At 39.2% G+C, this 21,337-nt stretch overlaps 1 protein-coding gene across 3 annotated transcripts in view; it reads left to right on the top strand.

Annotated features, from left to right (window-relative positions):
* RAB3GAP1 (RAB3 GTPase activating protein catalytic subunit 1) overlaps positions 1–21,337 on the top strand; it is a 34,901-nt gene that overhangs the window by 819 nt on the left and 12,745 nt on the right. For all 3 annotated transcript variants that reach the window (XR_007243445.1, XM_048483368.1, XM_048483369.1), the window contains exons 3-15: positions 2,291–2,366; positions 3,504–3,636; positions 4,213–4,291; positions 5,141–5,260; positions 6,336–6,501; positions 9,460–9,559; positions 11,263–11,344; positions 12,230–12,298; positions 14,943–15,016; positions 16,880–16,972; positions 17,454–17,623; positions 19,107–19,205; positions 19,445–19,617. Coding sequence is in view for 2 of the 3 variants with exons in the window: in XM_048483368.1 (XP_048339325.1) it covers positions 2,291–2,366; positions 3,504–3,636; positions 4,213–4,291; positions 5,141–5,260; positions 6,336–6,501; positions 9,460–9,559; positions 11,263–11,344; positions 12,230–12,298; positions 14,943–15,016; positions 16,880–16,972; positions 17,454–17,623; positions 19,107–19,205; positions 19,445–19,617 (1,434 nt within the window). In the remaining variant the exon portion in view is untranslated. The remainder of the gene's footprint in view (positions 1–2,290; positions 2,367–3,503; positions 3,637–4,212; positions 4,292–5,140; positions 5,261–6,335; positions 6,502–9,459; positions 9,560–11,262; positions 11,345–12,229; positions 12,299–14,942; positions 15,017–16,879; positions 16,973–17,453; positions 17,624–19,106; positions 19,206–19,444; positions 19,618–21,337) is intronic.

Here is a 21,337-nt window from a genome sequence, read left to right as displayed (position 1 = left end):
GTCTGTGCTGCGCCTTTCTGGTCCTCTTGCGACTCATCTTCCACTTTTCCAGGGACTCACCTTCATCCACAATGCAAAGTTCATTTGAAATATTTTAGCATGTATATCTTTCTTTTTTATTTATCTGGTACGATTACTTCCTTTGAGAAGTTCAGAACCACGTATATGCTTTTCCTTTGGCCCCACTTGTTAAAGCGGGTGTGTGAGAATTTAAATTTCTGTCTGCCAGATGTTAAACTTTAACCACATTACTAAAGCTAGAAACAAAATATGTGCAATACCTTTTATTAAGAACAGCCAAAATAAAACAGTGATGTGTTACACTGACTCTTGTTTTACCTTTTCTTCCCCTTTTTGTTCTAATTTAGCATTTACTCATGTTATTCTAGCAAAAACGCTCATGTGATATCTAACAAAGCTTATACCAAAAATAAAACTTTGGTGGCCTTAAATGTGCCACTGGACTCAAACATTTTTCTTATGTGGTGGTTTAGGCTGAGAGAGAGGGAGTAGCCGAAGGCTGTCCCCATGTGAAAGTGATGTTGAGGCAGACAATTGGTCTGTGAGGTCATTGTTAAGTATTCAGACTAGCATAGGTTTTCGAGGTTCTCAGGCAGAATTCTTGAACATATATTCATGATCTTTTTAACTAGCAGCATGAAGCTTTGAACCTGGGATCTTTTGTGTTCAAAAGTGCTCTATCACTGAGCCATGGCCTGATCCCTAAAACTGCATATGTGGGAATCTGAACGTCGGTCTCCCAGGTCTTAGTGAAATACTCTGACTGCTGTGCATTTCACCTCTTCCTGATTCTCTCTCTCTTATTCTGTCATATATTTTCATATGTCTTTTCTCAAAAGACAGCGTCTTTAAAAAAAACAAATAACATGATGCTATTTACGCTACCCATCTTAGCTTGTAGTTTGACCCAGTTCTGGGTCCTGAGCTATTTTTAAAGATCTAAAATAGATTTTGGTTATACATTTGGGCTGAAAGGTTTTTGCTGCATAGTTTGCTAACATGTGGACATGGGGTAACTTCTGTCTGGAAGGGATTCTTTCTAGTCTGAGAGAACTTGTAATTTGATATTGATAAGTAGGTGAATCCTAAGATTATCAGATCAAATAAATGTCAGTTCCCTCAGGTTCATAAACTTAGGTAACAGCAGTCCACTTTCATCAAGCACCTTATTTTATGTATACGATCTTTTTATTGATTTTTAAATAATACTTTTCCAGTTTTGCAGTTATTAGAAAGTACCGTTAACTGGAACAAGATCCAATAGCACAAATCTGTTAGGGGCTAAAGAGCTTGTATGATAAGGCTTTCTTTCTGAAGAATCACTATAGTTTTTAAAATATCCAGGTTCTAAGTGCTTACATTTCTCTATAATTCTTGCGATACAATCACAACATTGCTGCCAAGATTTTTGTGTTGTTGCTCTAGGTGTTTGTCAAGTTTGGCTGCAAGTTTTAAAATTAATCAAGAAGTATGAAAAGTTGAGTCATAAAATGAGAATTCATATCAAGCAGCCCAGTCTTACTCATTCTTACTTGCATTTTGTTAAGTGAGTTATCAAGAAGTAAAGTTGTGTGTACATTTCAAGCTAGAAACAAGCTTTGACCAGCAGTTTGCTGTTTTGTCCAAAGTATTTAAATAAAATTGCAGGCAGTCAATGGCAAACCACCCCTGAATATCTCTTGCTTTGAAAAACCTACATGGTTGCCAGAGGTCATCTGTGACAACTGCAAAAAACCCTACCCAGTGTTATGAGAAGAACAGACTCACTGGAAAAGATAATGTTAGGAAAAGTTGAAGGCAACAAGAAGACAAAGACTGAAGATGAGATGGATTGATTCAATCAAGGAAGCCACGGACCTCAGTTGGCGAGATCTGAGCAAGGCTGTTAATGATAGGACATTTTGGAGGACATTAATTCATATGGTTGCTGTAATTTGGAAGCAATTTAATGGCATTACACACCTGCATATAATCTTATGGAAGAAAGGATGTGAGATATCCTGTTTTGTTCATGTTCTAGTCCATTTAGTGGTGCTACGAAGGTATATTTTAGGTGTGAATTTTACCATCAGTTTTTAACTTGTTCTGGCAGGTAATTTAAAATACACATGTAATATGTGTATATTTGTAGTTTCCAGACCTGAATTCTAACCGTTGGTATCATAATTGTAGTTGATATAGAAGACTTCAGTTCTTGTCTGTATTTTTAGAAAACTGATTTGCTATCATTATTGTTTCACAATAATTTTAAAACTTGCCTTTTCATTAGATTTATTTCAAGAGTTGAAGAAGTTTTAAATGACTGGAAGCTTATTGGCATTTCTTCAGGCAGACTTTTAGAAAAGGTGAGAGTACCTGCATTCAGATTATTCAGAGATCGACACAGATTACTTGCCGTCTTTAACCGTGTGCAGAAAAAGCAAAGTGAGTATTCAGGGAAATGTTTAAATGTAAAAAGGTACTAATTTGGATCCATAGGATGGAAACAATGAGCTGATAAGGCAAAGGTTCTCTGGTTGAGTAGTGACTAGACCAAGGACTTCAGATGTCCTCTGTCTTGAATGGTAGGTTCACAACTTCATAGTGCTGTTTGACAAAGTGATCACGTTGGAAAAAGCTGGTGGTTGCTATGACTCAGAGTGTGTTTACGCAACTTTAGCTGGTACCTCAGTTGCATCTGTTCCTAGGTCAATTAGATCCCTCCGCAGTGACCCACACCTTTCTTACATCCAAACTGGACTGTTTCAATGTACTTTACTTGAGGCCACCCTTGAAGAGTGTTTGGAAGCTGCAGCTAGTGCAGAATGTTGCAGCTAGACTGCTTGTCAGGGCCACCTATCAGGAGCATACATCCCTGATACTGCAGCAGTTACACTGGCCACTGATCTGTTTTTGAGCCCAATCTAGGGTATCTGACAGACTGTCTTCTCCCATTTGTTCCTGACCAGGAATTAAGCTGATGGGGAGATGCCCTCCTGACTGTCCCTCTAATTAAAGTTGCTTGTTTGATGGGTACACAAGAGAGAGGGCCTTTTCTGTGGTAGCCCCGCAGATATGGAAAACTTGCCCAAGGAGATGTGCCTGGCTCCCTCATTGGCAACATTCAGGGGGCAGTTGAAGACAGTTTTATTTAGAACTGCATTTTGATTGATTTTACTTCTATTATTGGCAATTCCAATCAAAGTTTTTAAACTGTAACTTTATGTGTTTTATAATTGTTGTTTTTATTATGTTTTTAATAATTTTTATTTAAATCATAAGCTGCCTAAAATTTTTTAAGAGAGAAAGGTGACTAATGTTTTTAATAAATATTAAAGTTCTAGAAAGATATTATTCTTCTTTGAAATGACAGCTCCTTTACAAAAAAATGTTTTGTTAAAAACTTTCTCATAGTAATAGCAGAATTGTATTCATGTGAAGTATACAACAATACTGTATTGCAATTAACATATACTTAAAATGTGTGTTTTCGTTTTATTCAGGGTGTGTATACCACAGAAGCATGGGAGGAAAAATCAGATGAAATCTCTTTTGCTGATTTCCGGTTCTCTGTGACACATCATTATCTTGTGCAAGAATCCAGTGAAAAGGATTCCAAAGAGGAGCTATTAGAAGGTAGGAAATTAATCGGGGTAAAAAAATATATTGGGTAGAAAACACGTAAGTTATTGCCTGAAAGTTATGTGTTAGGACATTATATTAATTACTAATATTTGACAGTATTATGACTCCATTGGAGACTATATTTTTTGTAGACAATGAAAGTAGGTATCCACGTTGTTCCATATAAAAATCCAAAATAATATAGCACAGCATACAAACTTTCAAGTTCTCTAAAATTTCATGAGGCTGGATGATAAAAAAGAAAAGAGGAGGGGAGAGTTCTTTCAGGCCACACTCTTGAGGCCTTTGTCTGCATTCTTTGTAGAATTCTTTGCTCGCTTCTGAGGGCATGGTTGGTTGGTATCAGATTGCACTCTTGGCATGCTGGGAACAAGAATATAAAAAAAGGAAATACCATCAATATTAGTGATACTTTGGCAATCACAGTCTAATACATGATTGCAAAAGAGTGTCTTTATTTTTTTTGTTAGTTTCTGTTAGACACTATACTAAGTTTACAGGTAACATTTTTCTCCTCACTGTAAATTTAGACACCTGATGTTTGTATCCTTGTGAATGGTTTCACAGATGCTCTTCCAGTTGCTATGCAAGATCTACTGTGTATGAACAATGATTTTCCTCCCAGAGCACATTGTCTAGTGAGATGGTAAGTATATTACATTGAAATGTTTTGTGTTGTTTTCAGTAGCTGGGTTAAAATTACAGCATATATAATTTTGTGACATTGAGTGACTGACTCTCAGAACACCCAGTTTGTTTAAGATGGTTATGATACAATAATACTTGAATATTAAGATAATGATACATAGGTTTTCTGATATTCCCTTTCTCCTGTAACCCTTTTTAACTTCACTTCTCAGAGTTGATACTAGAAGTTATGTGAAAGCTAAACATCATGGAAATTGGCACACTGCCATGTTGGCAGCAGCGGCAGGAATTTACAACTAGCCATCCCCTGCATGGATTTTGGTCTATGTGGTCTTGTAACCTCTAGCACCTTCTGTTTGGAGGGTCAAATGAAGTTGCTGGGGGAATAGAAACACTGAGAAGATTTTTAACTGCCAGCACAACGCGCATGCAGTTGGTAGGATAGCATCCAGGAACAGTAACTTCAGACTAGTTTGCAGTCAACTCTCTAACTCTCTCTCTCTCTCTCTCTCTCTCTCTCTCTCTCTCTCTCTCTCTCTCTCTCTCTCTCTCTCTCTCTCTCTCTCTCTCTCTCTCTCTCTCTCTAATTTATTTATTTATTTATTTATTTATTTATTTATTTATTTATTTATTTATTTATTTATTTATTTATTTAAATTTATAGACCGCCCAATCCCCAAGGGGCTCTGTTTAGTGTAATTTTGTTTAGTGTAATTTTTTTAAGTGTAATTTTACTCAGTAACTTGAGACTTTTCATTTCTCAAGATATCATAACCAATGATAAAGACGTGTTCTGGATGTATTAAGTTTAAAAATCTATAATTCACACTTACTGCTTCTCTGCTAGGTACGGCTTGCGTGAATTTGTGGTCATTGCACCATCAGCAAATAATGACGCGGTTCTCAGTGAATCTAAATGTAACCTCCTCCTAAGTTCAGTTTCTATTGCATTGGGGAATACAGGGTGGTAAGTTAAATACTACAGTTATTAATGTTAATAGTGTGTTGTATTGTAAAACATTTTTCCTAGTGAGAGAAAATATTGTTCAGCTAATGGTAGTGGTGGGTATAGATTCTCATGATTTAAATCTGAAATAACTTCAAGACAAATTCTGAAAAGCACACTTAGTCAAAGAAACAAACTGGTTTTGTTACCCGCATTATGTTTCTGTTGTATTTAGACTACATAGCTAAACAAAGGATAGTATTATTGGATTGCTGAATTCAGTTTCATATTCATCAATGGCGCCTCGCTCCAGTATTGCAGTTATGATGTAGAAGAATTCAGACATTTCCCCCCAGAATCAATCTATTAGCTTGGAAGACAATGACTTGGATGCCAGCTACTGTGAATGATGTGTGAAATAGGGCTTTGGTGTTGCTTGCTTCCTTTTGCAGCCTTGTGAAAAAACATTTGAGCACTGGGAAATGCTGAGCAGAAGCAAGTAAGGGAGTGCTTGGGGCTGCAATGAAAATGGAAATTTGCAGAAAGTCTCCCTTTGCCACTTTGTGTGAACAGAAGTGCCCCCATACACCTTTGGATCCAAGCTACTGACTTTTAACCAAGTGTAATAGGCTGTAATCGGCAAACTTTTTTTCCCAATATAAGTTGTTAAGCACATTTGGAATCTGCAAAACAATCCTAGCCAGAATTTAAAGCGTGGCATGAAGAGGTTCAGCAAGGTTTTTTCCTTCCTTTTTTCCCCTCTCAATGGTGGACTCCCATTCCATGTCATACACTGCTTATAATATGCTATTAAGAGCCAAATGTGCTTTGGCACATGACTTTGGTACTACCATTCAAGAAAGATAAGCCTAAATCCTGACGGGTGCACCAAATTAGTTGGACGACATATGTGACTAAAATTTAAGCATTCTTTTCTGATAGAAATTTTGGATGGTGTAGGAAATCATGTTGTTAAGATAGCATGTTATGTTATGAAACTCATGTGCATATTGATCAGTATTGTCTGCTCTGAGTGGCTTTAGCTTTCCAGGGTTTCAGATTACCTACTACCTTTAAATATTGTATATATTTTCAGCCAGGTGCCAGTATTTGTGCAAATTCAGCACAAATGGCGAAAATTGTATGTTGGAGAGTGTCAGGGTCCTGGAGTTAGAACAGATTTTGAAATGGTTCATCTTCGCAAAGTGCCCAGCCAGTATACTCATGTGTCAGGACTATTGGATATCTTCAAATCCAAGATTGTAAGTATGGCATGTATATGCTGAGAATTGTTTTCTTCACAAAAGTTGGGTACTGATGTGACATTATATGTAAACCTATTTGTAGCGTTAATGCAGATTGAATTCACAAATTCTGATATTTCCTGCTGATCTGATATTCATAAGACCTGTACAAATACGAAGAGGTTTCGAGAAATTTTTCTAATATGTTAAGTTATATCAACACAGCCATGATGAATAAATTATTTTAATTATAATTTTGATATGTTAATCAAATTTAAAAACTGGCTTCATATTGCCACGAGATCATGCTGTTGTAAGCACCTGTTTTATACCTCTTGTTTTGCTTGACATCTATTACATTTTCTCCTTAGTGTGGACAGGTAAGTGCCTAGTTAAATGCTTGGAAATATAAATACTAGTAACCTTTCCTAGATAGTTTAACTTTTCCTGCCTATTTGCCTCTAGTGATTAATATTCCAATATCGTAGGTCCAGCTTCAAAGCTAAAGTCCCCAGCAGTTAGATTCTAATTAGTAAGTGACACTAACCGTAGCTGTCTTTGGCCAAAGAGATTCACAAGAGCAGTATAAAACTAACAAAATCAGCAGTGCAACATCAATTTGGTAAAACAAACATTGAAACCGACATTAAAACATTAAAAACCAATCTAAAAACACCTTATGCAACTAGCAGGAAATTCCCCCTTTGCCCAGGCTGCCCCTAAAGTTCTCTAAAAGAGATCTGTTTTGCAACCTCACTGGAAAGCTGGGAGGGTAGAAGCCCTTGTGCATTTTAGCTGCAAGTTTGCTTATTTTTAAACACTACCTAAGACATCCAAACAAAAACAGCTCTAAACTTTCCCCCAGCAGTCACTTTGCTGCTCACTTTCTCATCCATCCACATACCTCAGGAACATAAAGAAAATCCAAGGCTCAGAGAATTTCCTGGTGGGGGGGGGGGGGGGGGGGGGGGGGGTTGTGACCAGATCAGGAAACTCTGGTCTATGGCATTTTCAGCAATAGTCCTGGCTCAAGCTTTTTCAGCGGCTGCCTCAAGCTTCCCAGAAGAGGTCACAAGAGCTTCTACCCTCCCAGCTTTCCAAGAATCACTAAAGCCAACTCTTTAAAAAATCAGGCTGATTCCTAGAGAATGGAGTTAGAAACCCCCTGTCCTAGGAAAATGCTGCTCATCATGGTTACAGTCGGCTGGTAGACAATAATTCTAAACCTGTTAAGTTTCCATATTTTTGTGCCATCTAAGAAAATCGACATGAAGGCTAGGACAGGATAGAAAAGATATAATTATGTTTACTTACCCCTCATTTTTTCAAATCGTCCTTTTTGTTGATACTTTTCCCCTCTGGGTCTTACCAATTTACAACTCCCTGCTGTTGACATAGACAACTTGCTGAAGTATAACTTTTTAAGCTCTTGTGGCACAGCCGTAAATTACCCCAGAGGAAGAATTCCTTAACAGAGACTATGGAGCCCCATATTTTAAAAAAGCAATCAGATCTCCTGAAATTAACAGATTTGTGAGTAGGATAACTGGAGTGATTACAAAGCAATTACCATTGGAACTGATCTAAGCACTTGTTTTGCCTGTTGTTTCCCTTCCCTTGAAAATCATGAAAATATTACTAGCTCCTGTGTTATGTTTAGAGCATTGTCCTTTATGTATGCCAGATGTGTAGAAGAGTTACAGTTGGCTCATGTTCATGATGTTGTTTTTAGCAGCACCAAGTGTTCACTCTTGTATTTGAGCTGGTAACTGCCATATTGTCCAGTGTAATTTCAGGTGTGATTCTGTTCAGTTCACACGTTTAGTGGTAGCCCTCAAGTGATGTACCGTATATACTTGTGTATAAGCCTACTTTTTCAGCACAGTTTTTGTGCCGAAAAAGCCCTCCTCAACGTATACGCGAGCCACCCACCCACCCACCGCCGCCGCCTGCTGCCACTGCCACCGCCCATCATTCCCCTCACTCACCCACTCGTCTTTTCCTTTCCCCTGCCGGCTCTGAAGGCTTGGCTCCCGGGAAACTGCCACTTGGACAGGGTGTCTCTATCATTCTCTTAAAAGGGCAATGCTCCAAAGATTGCTTAAGCAATCTTTGGAGCATTGCCCTTTTAAGAGAATGATAGAGACACTGTCCAAGTGGCAGTTTCCCTGGAGCCAAGCCTTCAAAGCTGGCCGGGGAAAGGAAAAGGTGAGTGACTTAGGGGAAGGACAGGCGGCGGTAGGCAGGAGCCTGCTGGCCCCCCCACACGCTTGCGCTCGGCGTCCTGGGTGGCCATGGCTCTTGCAAGCAAGGAAATGCCAGACAGAGCAGTTGTCTGCTTTTTGGGTTTCCTTGCTTGCAAGGTTTCCTTGCTTGGGTTTCCTTACAAGGTTTCCTTGCTTGGGTTTCCTTGCTTGCAAGCAAGGAAACTCCAAAAGCAGGTGAATGCTCTGTCTGGCATTTCCTTGCTTCCAAGCAAGGAAACGCTAGAAAGCCAAGGGGAGCCAAGGTTGCTGTGGGGATCCAGGAGGCGGCGGGGGCTGGGAGGAATATGAAAGCAGATCTGACTGTGTAGATTGTTTACCCTTTTTTGAAAACCAAAACTTTTTTCTCCCTCTCCCTTCATAATCACAGACTACAGTTGACAGTTTGGTGAACCTCAGAAGTAAGTTGATGTACAGTAGGGCTGGACACTTTTGTCCCCACTACTGATAGTAGTGGTATTTCTGAAGCAAGATTTTGGGGAACTTGGCACAGCCAATAAGCTAGTTTTTTTTGTGCCAGTTGATTATATGAGACCTGCTTAAATAGTGAACCATTTGTTTTGAACTCCCAAAGGGTTCAAAAGGTAAGTGATTTATGATCTGACTGGAATTTTATCTGATTAAAAGATGTAGCCTTCATAGTAAAGATCTAAATGCAGTATGTTTAGCCTGGGCCCAGTTTTTGATGCATTCCTTTACATCTGTCTTTTAGGGTTGTCCATTAACTCCATTGCCTCCAATTAATATAAGTGTTAGACTTACATATGTCCTTCAAGACTGGCAGCAATATTTCTGGCCCCAGCAGCCACCAGGTAGGACATTTATATGGACTTGTTATGATTATCTACTATAGAAAAAAATATAGAACATGATCTAAAGTTGTGTGTTTTCTAAATGGCAGCCTCCCATCTAGTTCCATGATCTGTAGAAAACTGCTTTTGAACCTGAGGGAGTTTCAAAAATAGTTCACGATATGACATGACAGTTGAGAAACAAATGGGATAGAAAACAGAGTCATCTGACTTCCTAATATTGAACTACCTGAATCGATGTATGTGATAATTCTTGTGTCATAGACATATTTAAAATTAATTAATTAATTAAAATGAATCTAATATTAAACAACTAAAAACATTTACCTTTCAGGATGTAGTTCATCATTCTTGGAGCATGGTTCTGAAATGCAAAGTTAGTTAATGTATGTCTGTTTTAAAAGTAACCTGTTAATTTTTAACACATTAATTTTTTTAACCAACACCTTTGATAGAGCTGACGGCATAATTTAGCCTAATTTAGCCCAAATGCCCAATTGGCATTTTCTTCCCAACTGGTCATGATTTCCCATAATGACTCCAAATATGTGCTCCCCAACCACTGGAAGAAGTCTCATTTTCTGTCTCTGTATTCTTTAAACCTTTGACAGGATACAACACTTCAGTTGGTTTAGTAGACCTTTCTTCTTTTTTTATTTATTCATTTCCTTTATTTATTGTATGCTTTTTTCACTGAGGCTCAAGGGTCAGTCAATGCAACCAATAGAATGAGACATCAGAGACCACAAAAGGCAATGAACCTCAGAAACATTAAAACATTTAACTAATTAAAATTCCACTAAAATTATAACATTCAGTTACAATACATACACATTACTGGAAAGAGGGCCAATGATTGTTTTTGGGGATATGCTAGATCAGGGGTAGGGAACCTGTGGCTCTCCAGATGTTCAGGAACTACAATTCCCATCAGCCCCTACCAGCATGGCCAATTGGCCATGCTGACAGAGGCTGATGGGAATTGTAGTTCCTGAACATCTGGAGAGCCGTAGGTTCCCTACCCCTGTGCTAGATGAAACAAATTCACTGGCTACCAATCTGTTTCCAAGTGCTGGTTTCTACCTTCAAGGCCCTAAATAGCTAAGTAGACCTTTCTTCAGTAGTGTTACAGATGCTCTTTGTGCAGTTGCCCACATTACAGCTTCTGGCTGTCATCCTAGAGTAGTACCTTGGAAAGGGAGGTTGGCCCAGTGTGCTCACTGTATGTGGTTTTCCAGCATTATTGATTTGTACTCGCTAGTCTGGGTATCTGTTCAGGTACAGCAGTTAAGTCCCAGTCTGTTCATTAACTGCATGGCATTGTGGAGTTGCAGCACAAGATCCACAAACAATGTCCTAAAGTTATCCAAGTTTAGCAGTGTAGTTTTGGTACGAGAATCATTCATCAAATACATAAATCACTTGACTTATTTATGTAAAAAGTTATTGTGTAATGAATTTAAAGTATTGCCTAGATTTCAGCCAGCAGTAAGTCCTTAAGAGAATTATAGATGTCTGGATTATTTAACCTATTTCTCTAAATAACCTATTTCTGGATTATATAACCTAGAATACTAACTGGTAATGGTGGCTACTTTACCTGCTTTCCATCTGAATAAGTCTGTGGGTTAGAAATATTTTATTTAATGGTGAAATGAACAGTTTGCTGCTAGTATTATGCAAAATGTTGCTTCTATCTATAGATATAGATGCTTTGGTTGGAGGAGAAGTTGGAGGGCTAGAATTTGGAAAGTTACCGTTTGGTGCTTGTGAGGATCCTATCAGGTAAATTTTGTTTAATTTAAATAATTGCAATGGGGTAATTTTTGCAGATTTGAAAGGAATGAGCCAAACTTGTAAATGGTCCCCTTGCAGATTTTCTATCTTATAAAAATATATAATATTCCTGATAAAATGTTGAAAGGCTAAAGGGGGGGGGTATGCATTTCCAGATTATTAAGGATGAAAGTCAGGGTGTAAATGAAATAAATATTGATCTGACTTAGTCCATAAATGCTTACAAATACAGCTTATAATTGTTTTTAGATTATTCTTATGTTATAACCTGCCTTGGGACCTTCGGATATAGGCAGGTTAGAAATGTATACAAATAAATAAATAAATAAATGGCTATTTAATACACAGATATGTTATTTAAGAATGTACATCATTCATGATTGATACAATTTCTCTTTTAAAATTTATCCAAATAACAGCCAGGAAAAATGGTGCCCTACTTGTGTTTCTTGTAAAGAAAACTCAATAATTTTATACAAACACCAATTTAGTTATTACCCCATGGGCAGTTTAAGAACCTCTTGCTGCTATTATCATACATAAAAATAGCTATGTATACATAAAAATAGAGAGAAAACCAGAACAGTTTGCACAGAAAGTGGCTGGCAGTCAAAAAGACTGAATGTAACACTTTACTGAATCAACAGTGTGAACACAATCTATATCAGGGCTATGAAACATAATCACACCAAAGTTGGGTGATGCATTAAAGCACAATTCAATATTACATTATATATAAAAGCTTCTCTAAACTAATCTGAAAACCCAATTTTAGAATATATTTTACTGTCAAAATGCAGATAATTGACATGATACTTGTTTGTAGTTTCCATAACTCTGTTATTAATAAGTGTACTTATGGGAATATTTCAGTGAACTCCATTTAGCAACTACTTGGCCTCATTTAACTGAAGGTATAATTGTGGACAACGATGTTTATTCGTAAGTATATTCCTCTGTTTTTGGCTTCTGCGGTCCAACAAAAACTGCCAGCTGAACGTTTCAGAATTGTTTAATTTGAGAATTCATTCTGGTTTCATTGGCTGTATGTATAATAATGTAGTGATTGCTTTGTGGCTGCTTTTCTGCTAACACATGAGAGTTCTGTTACTTAAGAGGTAAGCAGAGGTGATGTCCTTGGTTGTATAAGCTGAACATAAGTGACCAGATAGTTGAGACCAATGGACCAGCATCCTGTTTCACTGGAAACCACTTACACAAAGCCTTCCTATATTTTTGCACTCCCAAGTGCTTGCATACACTGTCTCTGAACACAGATGATGTTTATCTATCATTGCTTACTGCTGTTGATGAACTGATCCTCTGTGAATGTATCTAACCCCCTTCAAAAACCATCTAAGCTAGCGGCCAAATAATATCCTTTTTGCATTGAGCTCCATGAGTTGTTTTTGCATTGGGTGAAGTAGGACTCTTTGTTGTTGGTGTTTTACCTACTTCCTGTTGGGTGTCCCTTAGTTGCAGTATGTTTTAAGCATTACAATTTCTGTTTTAAGCATTACAATTTCTGTTTTAAGCATTACAATTTCTGTTTTAAGCATTACAATTTCTGTTTTAAGCATTACAAGATCCAATTTGTTTAGGCTTTTCTTGAAAAGATCATCAAACCCCTTTAATTTTTGTTGCTCTTTTCCATTCCTTTTCAAATTCTGTGATGTCAATTTTTTTGAGATGGGAACCAGATCCAGAAACATATTCAGATGTAGCAATACCATTGATTTATACAAGGGCATAATGATACTTGCCATCTAACCTTCATCCCTTTTCATTAATAATTCCTACAATAGAATTGGCCCTTTTTTCATTGTTGTTATACACTGTTAATACTCACATTGAGCTGTCTGCAGAATCCTTTTCCTGATACCATCAGATCCCATAAATGTATATGTAGATTTAGGAATTTTTGTGTGGCTCAGTGTCTTCATAATATTGATACTGTATTGATATATGTCTTGTCAAACACTTGTATGCTATCAGTTGCGTTTTAAATTGATGTTATCAAATTTTACAATGCTATGCAATATACTTATTTTTAGGAAATTTGTTAAGGATTGAGGTCTATATGTATTTACTATGCCGGAATTGTATGATTTTGCTGTGACTTCTTGCTGCAGTAAGATCCATGTTGAAAATGACTGCCAGGGTCAGTCTTTTGATACCTCATTTCATATACTATTGTCCACTCTCCATGACTGGAGATATCCTTTTGGAAAATACAGTGACGATTGAATAAGTGATAATGAATCAGCACTCCTTTTGCCGCACTAAGTGTGCTGAGGATGGGCCTGAAAGTTTTTGCTCTGAGAAGGGGGCCATCTTGATCTAAGCGATTCCCACTAACTCTTACAGGGAATCAGGACTAATTTATCACTTCCTCTCTCCTAGGCAGGAATCTCCTGAGCCCAGTTTACTTCCTGCCTTGCACATGAGAGCAGTTGGGATGCAGCTATCTGTAGCAACTGTACCTTTTCCAACTAACAACTCTGCCAAGTTCTTTGGTTTGGTTTGATCTCTCCTATGCATTTTTCACATCTGCCTTTCAACTTCTTCGCTCTTCCCATCCCTTCCCTACCTCTCATAGCGGAGTTTGAGGCTTGGGAGGAGCCCTGCGGGGATGGCTTTCTCTCTAAAGAGGAGAAGTAAGGCGAGTAACTGCAAGGCGAGTAACATTTCTATCCTCCTGGCTTCACAGCACACTCAATAAGTCATAAGAACATAAGAACAAGCCAGCTGGATCAGACCAGAGTCCATCTAGTCCAGCTCTCTGCTACTCGCAGTGGCCCACCAGGTCTAGCTACCAATGCTGCATTTGACCAACAAATCCCAGTGAAAGAGGCAGCCACACGGTCTTCTATCTTGACTTTTGTCAGATACTACAAATTTAACTCTCATTGACAGATGCATCCTTCAGACTCATCATGTGGTGGGTAACTAGTTCCTAAATGGATTGAGAGACACCACTATTGGAAGTCCCAGGATCAAGATGCCCTCTTCTTCAGAGTGACAGTGGAACCTTGGATACTTACCATGAGGATTCCTTCTGCTCTGAGGTAAAGAGGGCATCTTGACCAACCTAAAAGAGTGTTTGTGAAGGAGAGAAGAGGAATGGATAAGCTATTAGACTGTCTGCAGTTCAAGAATTGGTGCAAGAGTGAGCTCTGAACCATGAATATTTACATACCTTTGCATCAAAGAAAAAATAATCAATTGTTTCCCTTCCTCAAAAAACATCTAACATTCTTATCTGTTATCCTAACACACGTGGTTACAACAGTATTCCTCCCCTTTTCTAGTTAATGTTCTGTGTTTATTATATTCCTTCCTGTCCTCCTTATTCTTAGCTCAGAAAATATTTAAACTGGGCTCACGAGATTCCTGAGGAAGCAAAAAATTAATTCTGCCTCCCTGAAGAGTCAGTGGGAATAACTCAAGAACAAGATGCCCTCCTTACCTCAGAGCAGAAGGGACCCTCATGGCAAGTATCCAGTGTTCCATTCCAAAGATACCTTCTTCAGTTTTGTGTTTTGATGAAGCCAGTAAAAAATAATAGTAGTTTTTGTTGTTCTAGAGACTTGGATCCCATGCAAGCTCCTCAGTGGTCTGTGAGAGTCCGAAAAGCAGAAAATCCACAATGTTTATTGAGTAAGCTACCAACATATTATCTTTTTAAAAAGTGATGGATTTTTGGATCAAATATTTGTGGAAAATATTTTGCTATAATTAAAAATCAGTGTGAGTCTTGCCTGCAAAACTTGAATACAAACAATACAGAACAGCCGTTTTTCATTGACTGTATGGATTACTCATTCGGATAAAGTGCTTTCCATGTTATACAAATTTCTTGTCTGAGAAAACTGGGTGGTGTGGCGATACGAAATTTCACACCAGATAAACTTCCACAGCTTTGTGCAAAAAGAGAAAAAAATAAAGACACACCTAGTTTAGGCAAGAATAGCATAAAAGGACAAGATGGCAAAACACTTCCAAAAGAACTTGTGCTCTGAAACAACTTCTTCTGGAGCTGATCTCTTATCACCATGTTGAGGGAACAGCTGGGGTTTCAGCTACCAAAAGAGTATGCCAGGATTCTTCCCAGCTCTCTTGCTGAGGTCTCAGCTGGAGTGGGAGCCTTCTAAACTACTGCTGCTACCATAGTAGCTACTTCAGAGGAAATACTATTGGAGCAAATCAGTGGTGTTTTTGATACAGTCACACCAAACCCCTCCAACTCAACTCAAGTGGCTGGAGGGACTCCTGAGCTTCATAGTTCTTAAACATCAGTGAAAGTGAGACTTCTCACATGTTGACCAACCAACAAGGGACCTGGAAAAGGTGCAATGGCTCCATGGATCTGGCTCCCCTTTCATCCTACCCTCTAAGGATTTTCAGATACTCTCAGAGCTCTTCCAGATGTCCCCAAGCCAGGCCTGAATCCAGATTGAAATGGATCTAGATCTACACAAAGTCCTTCGGATATTACACCAGATTCTGTTTGAACCATGTAGCATATCTTGGTATCCTGTCCCAGAAGGGATGTCCTTCCCCAGGTATCCTGTCCCAGAAGGGATATCCCAGAAGGGATATCCTTTTCAAGATATCCCTTCTGGTGGCCATCACTTTCCACTCAGAACTTTCCACTCTTTCTGTTAGGCAGAGATTATGCTCCTTCCAGTAGTACTTGGTAATGTTAAACATGGATCCATCTTTCATACCGGGGTAAACTCAGTCTTTCATAAGGACCACATGGTATACTCCAGGGACAAGCAATGGCATAAACTGGATGTGAGAAGGTCTCTAAGAACTTTCATAAAGCACAGAGTCCTTCCAAATTGTCGAGGTTCTGTCTCTTGCAGCCCAGCTTCCATGGGGACAAATGTCACCATTGCTAGATTAACAAAGTCTGTATCATCTTAGCCTTTGAGTTCAGCACTTACCTGTTCCAAGGGCTGTCTCAGCACATGCCACCAGAACAGCAGCCATTTCAGTCTCCATTTGTACCAATGCTCCTGTTGTAGAAATCTGCTAAGGCCACAGCCTGGGCATCAGCCTCTACCTTCATAAGGCACTATAAACTGAACACCTACAGGGTCTGTAGGTTCAGCTTTTGGCAGGAAAGTTCTCTGTCTAGCAGATGATCCTTGAGAAGTTGCTCCAATACTTTGTAATGTGTGCATGCAGATGACAGTTTTTCGACATTCCATTACTGGATACCTTTTTCTACTGGTGGAGAATAAAATACTGAACTTACTGTGAGGATAGGGTGTAGGGGTTAAGAGCAGCGGACTATAATCTGGAGAACCAGGTTCGATTCCCCACTCTTCCACATGAAGCCTGCTGGGTGACCTTGGACTAGTCAAAGTTCTTTCAGAACATTCTCAGTCCCACATACCCCACAAGGTGCCTGTTGGGGAGAGAGGAAGGGATTGTGATTGTAAGCCACTTTGATTTGTAAGCCACTTAAGGTAGAGCGAAGTGTGGTATAAAAATAACTCTTCTCTTTTGCAGGTGACTTTGTTACTGAATTTTTCAAGCTGTATCGTCGGAAGGAATCAACTGATGAGATTCTTGGAAAATCTGCATTTGAAGAAGAAGGAAAAGGTATGACATTTTTTTAAGTTAAGTTTCTTGGTCTGAGAACTATTAAATCTTTATGACTACAAAAGCAGGAGCATGTTTGAACTGATTGCTTGTGCACATTTCTGTCCTTTTCTTAAAACAGTTCTCTTTATATATTGTCATTTCCTCTTTCCAGTTACTGATTTTTTTTGTTCTGACTTGCCTGATCTTGAATGATCTCAAATAATTTCTAGGGCTAAATAATCTTTTAAATCTTTTTAACCAATTCTACTGCTTGCTCAACTTGTTTTCTATGATTTTAAGACAAGTTGCTTACGAGTATCCTTACCTGCAAATGCTGAAGTAGTACTGGATTAGGTCGCAGGTGGCACACTTGATTTAATTTAATAATGTAGTTTTATGGTATAGTCTATTCATCTCGCTAAGAATGATTTGGGACAATCCAGGAAGTCTACCCTGGTAAAATACTGGTAACACAAGTGCAAACTCTGATATTTTATAGAGGTTGCTGATATAAGCCACGCTTTGTCAAAACTTACGGAACCAGCACCAGTACCAATCCATAAACTGTCAGTGACAAATATGGTTCACACTGCAAAGAAAAAGATTCGTAAACACAGGGGTGTAGATGAATCACCACTGAATAATGAAGTCCTCAATGCTATTCTCTTGGTAAGTAAACTGTACTAGGTTGCGTTCATGATGTTGGTTTCTCATTGAATTTGGTTTCTTGTTCAAATCAAAATAGTGGTTGTTATTAATGGCAACAGGAGTGTTCCAACTGTTACTTGAAGAAATACATAAGCAAAATAGCCATGTTTGGCTGTAACTTTTTGTATTAGGTAGCAGCTTTTCTGTCGCTATTAATGTAAGTAGGATTCTGAATTTCTGGGAAACTCTGGTTTATTTAGAGTAATTTGGTAGTGTTCAGGGAGATCTTGCTTGCAAGATCAATACATTTGACATGCATGCTGAAGAGGTAAAATGCCTGTTGTTTCCTCACCTTTTTTAAAAAGAAGGGTGTCGTTTCTTGGTAATTTAACTGCTGAAGCTTGTGCTACTGAGTTTGGTTATGCCTATTTTTATTGGCTTATTTTTTCTGTGTTCAAGTGATTTATCTGGAACTTTTGTATTATAAGAAATGTTACCTATGCATTTTATTTGTATGTTTACTTTATCCCCTTCCTTTTTCCCCAATGAGGACTCAGTGGGACTTTCATCACTCTCATCTCCATTTTGTCCTCACAACAACCCCATGAGTTAGGTTAGGTTGAATGTATGTGGCTTATCCAAGGTCACCCATCAAGCTTTCATGCCAGAGTTAGGATTTGGGCCCAGGGCTCTCAGATAAAAGTCCAACTCTCTAACCGCTACAAAACTCTGGCTCCTATAGCGTCAAAGGAGCAGTAAGTAAATATTTGTCCTGGGAGGACACTTTGTATATATCCTAGATCAGAGAAATTGTTTGTCTTAATAGAAACAAAAAGCAAAAATTGGGTTACAAAGACAGGAATAGGATGGCAAGATATTTGCATTGCTGTGGCAAGATGAGAAGAGTAAGACAAATTGGGACTAGAATAGAGTATGGTATGCCATTGTGCTATTGGGTGGGAGTACAATTCAGATTTTTATTACGATTAATATTATTTATGTGACTTCTGTCCTGTCCTTTCCTGACCAAAGTCGGACTCAGGGCAGCTCACAACCAAAAACACAACAAATTAAATAATGCAAGGCATGTTAACAAATACAATATAAATTATGTTTAAAATCCTTATTTAAAATTCTGAATTTTTCACAAAGAAGATTCTACATGGCACCTTTAAACAAGATAACTAGTCAAGGATAGGGAGAGAAAAAGTAGGGACAAGGAAAAGGAAAGAAAAAAATACCAAGAACTGAGCTTAGGGAGGCCAGCTAAGATGGCTCATAAAGTGCAGAGGAATCTGGTGGTTGGTCGGGGGTAGAGCCTGGAGCAAACCAAACCCCTGGGACTGTTTGAACTACTTGGTTTCTTGTGGTGCCAAATAGTATCACATTTATTAATAACCAGTCTTTGAAACGGAGTGGTTATAACAACTAGTATCCCCAAACTGTCTGGTTGTCCAAGAAATGTATATTTGAAAGTTGACAAGTTTGTGTTTTTCCCCTCAAGTACTTATTCCCTGATGCTGTTGACAAATCAGCAGATGGCTCTGAAGCCAGAACTAGCATTTCAACAGGAAGCCGTCCTCCTCCAGACAGTGAAGATTATGTAAGTTCAACCTATGTGTGATAAATATGTACCCAATTTAATGACTTTCAGTTAAAAAAAACCCCAAGTGTCTGGTTGGAACTTCAACATACCTGTGTTTATTCTACTTCGACTTAATTATCTATGAGGTACAGCTGAATTCTGCTATCTTTGTTTCCAAATATTGGTTCTTGGAATACTCCACCTTGTCTTATAATTGTCCTTGATCTCCACCCCTCCCTTTTGTGCGTGTTTTCTAGAATCTCTACATCCAATTAAAATCTGCTCCTTCTGATAGTCTAACTTACAAACTGGCCCTTTGTCTTTGTATGATCAACTTCTACCATGGTGGGGTCAAAGGAGTTGCACATCTCTGGCAGGAATTTGTCCTGGAAATGCGGTACAGATGGGAGAATAACTTCTTTATTCCAGGGTGAGTTTTATTAGTGTTGAGGTGGTTATAAACAGCAAATGGACTGTAATAGGTGCTCCCCATTTAAAAAAGACTGAGAGCCCAAATTCTGCTTCAGTGGCCTTTCTGCTGTGGTCCATTAACTTGGTCCAACGTAAGCTTGTGGATGTCCCAGGATACCCACTCCCTCAGTGCTATCCACTGCCCCTGTTTCCGAAGAAACCAGTCCAGCCACTTTAGGGCTGTCCCTCCCTACTCTGGTAGCACTGAGGTGGTAGGTAAAGAGATCGTGAGCAACCATATAAAATTCTGTGGTGAGATCTATAAGCACCAACAGTGCTGACCTGCTTCTCTCCAGTTGGTGACAGAGCTTGTCTGTGATGGCAACCAGCACGGTCCCTGTCCTGTGGCCTGAGCGAAGCTGGACTGGCACGAGTCCAAGGCCGATGTGTCATTCAAGAAAGCTTATAGTTGCATCACCACCGCTCTTTCAATTACCTTACCTAGAAATGATAAGTTTGAAACAGGGCAGTAGTTGGATGGTCACGTCATCATAAGAGCGGTTGCGCCACTGCTTCCTTCAATCTCCCCGGGATAACTCCCTGCTAAAGGGACACATTAATTATTTCCAGCAGGGGGCCTTGTCCCTTTTTACCACCAGCCTTCACCAGCCATGATGGGCATGGATGAAGGGGGCAAGCGGTGCACTTCACAGCTGTAAGAATCTTGTCGACATCAGCTTCGGAGAGCAGGCTGAAATGGTCCAGTAACGGACCTGAAGAGGGGCAAAGGGCCTCCAGTTGATTTACTCTATCAAAGGTTGCTAGGAGGTCATGGCAGAGCGTCAGGACTTAATCCACAAAAAAGCTCACAAAAGCCTCACAGCTAATGGCCAAATCTCTGATATTTTTTGATCCCGTAGGAAGGGATATTAAGGACCGAATTATCTTAAATAATTGAACCCGTTGAGAGCTACTGGATGCAATGGAGGCTGCATAGAACAGAGAGGATGTCAGGGAGCAATAACCTTGATGGCTTTAGAGAGGCAGCTTTCCAGTCCTCCACCAGCTCATCAAGGGAACCATTCCCTCAGAGCATTCCGGAAGCCAAGTGGATTCATAAGTTTCTTTGGGCGGGCATAAATAAACCTGTCGCCTAGGCAGGACAGGGCAGTAGTATTCAAGGCAAAGTGATCAGACCACAGCACATCCACAGAGGAAAGTAGGTCCACATTTACCCCCATGCCAAAGATTAAATCCAGTGCGTATCCTGCTTGATTTGTGGAGTCTGTATTAAGCAGGGACAATCCCAGTGCTGCCATGAAAGACACCAGTTCTTCTGCTTGAATAGATGAGGCCGAATCTCCATGAACATTGAAATCACCCAAAACAATAAGCCTGGGAAAACCCCAGAGCCCATTCTGGGATGTCCCCCAGCAGTTTTTACGTGTTTGCTGGCCAGTACAACAGCAGAATGGCCAACTCTTCCATGGCATCCCACACCAGACCCATATAGTCAGTACCATAGATCACTGGGACAGGGGCTGACCTGAAGGAAAAAGCCTCCTAGAGGAGCATTGCCGCCCTCCCACCCACCCCCCACTTGTGCGGAACTGACAGATGTTGAAAAATTTGCTGTATTGTGGCCTGTAAGTGGTTATGACTTTATTTTGTAGGTACTTCTGAGAAAGGACATTGTGATGTGACTATCAATCTTGCAGAAAGTATTAACTGGAAACATT

This window comes from Sphaerodactylus townsendi, linkage group LG02, assembly GCF_021028975.2.
Source record: "Sphaerodactylus townsendi isolate TG3544 linkage group LG02, MPM_Stown_v2.3, whole genome shotgun sequence".
NCBI classification, from domain to species: domain Eukaryota; kingdom Metazoa; phylum Chordata; class Lepidosauria; order Squamata; family Sphaerodactylidae; genus Sphaerodactylus; species Sphaerodactylus townsendi.
This window is presented reverse-complemented; position numbering and strand designations above follow the sequence as displayed.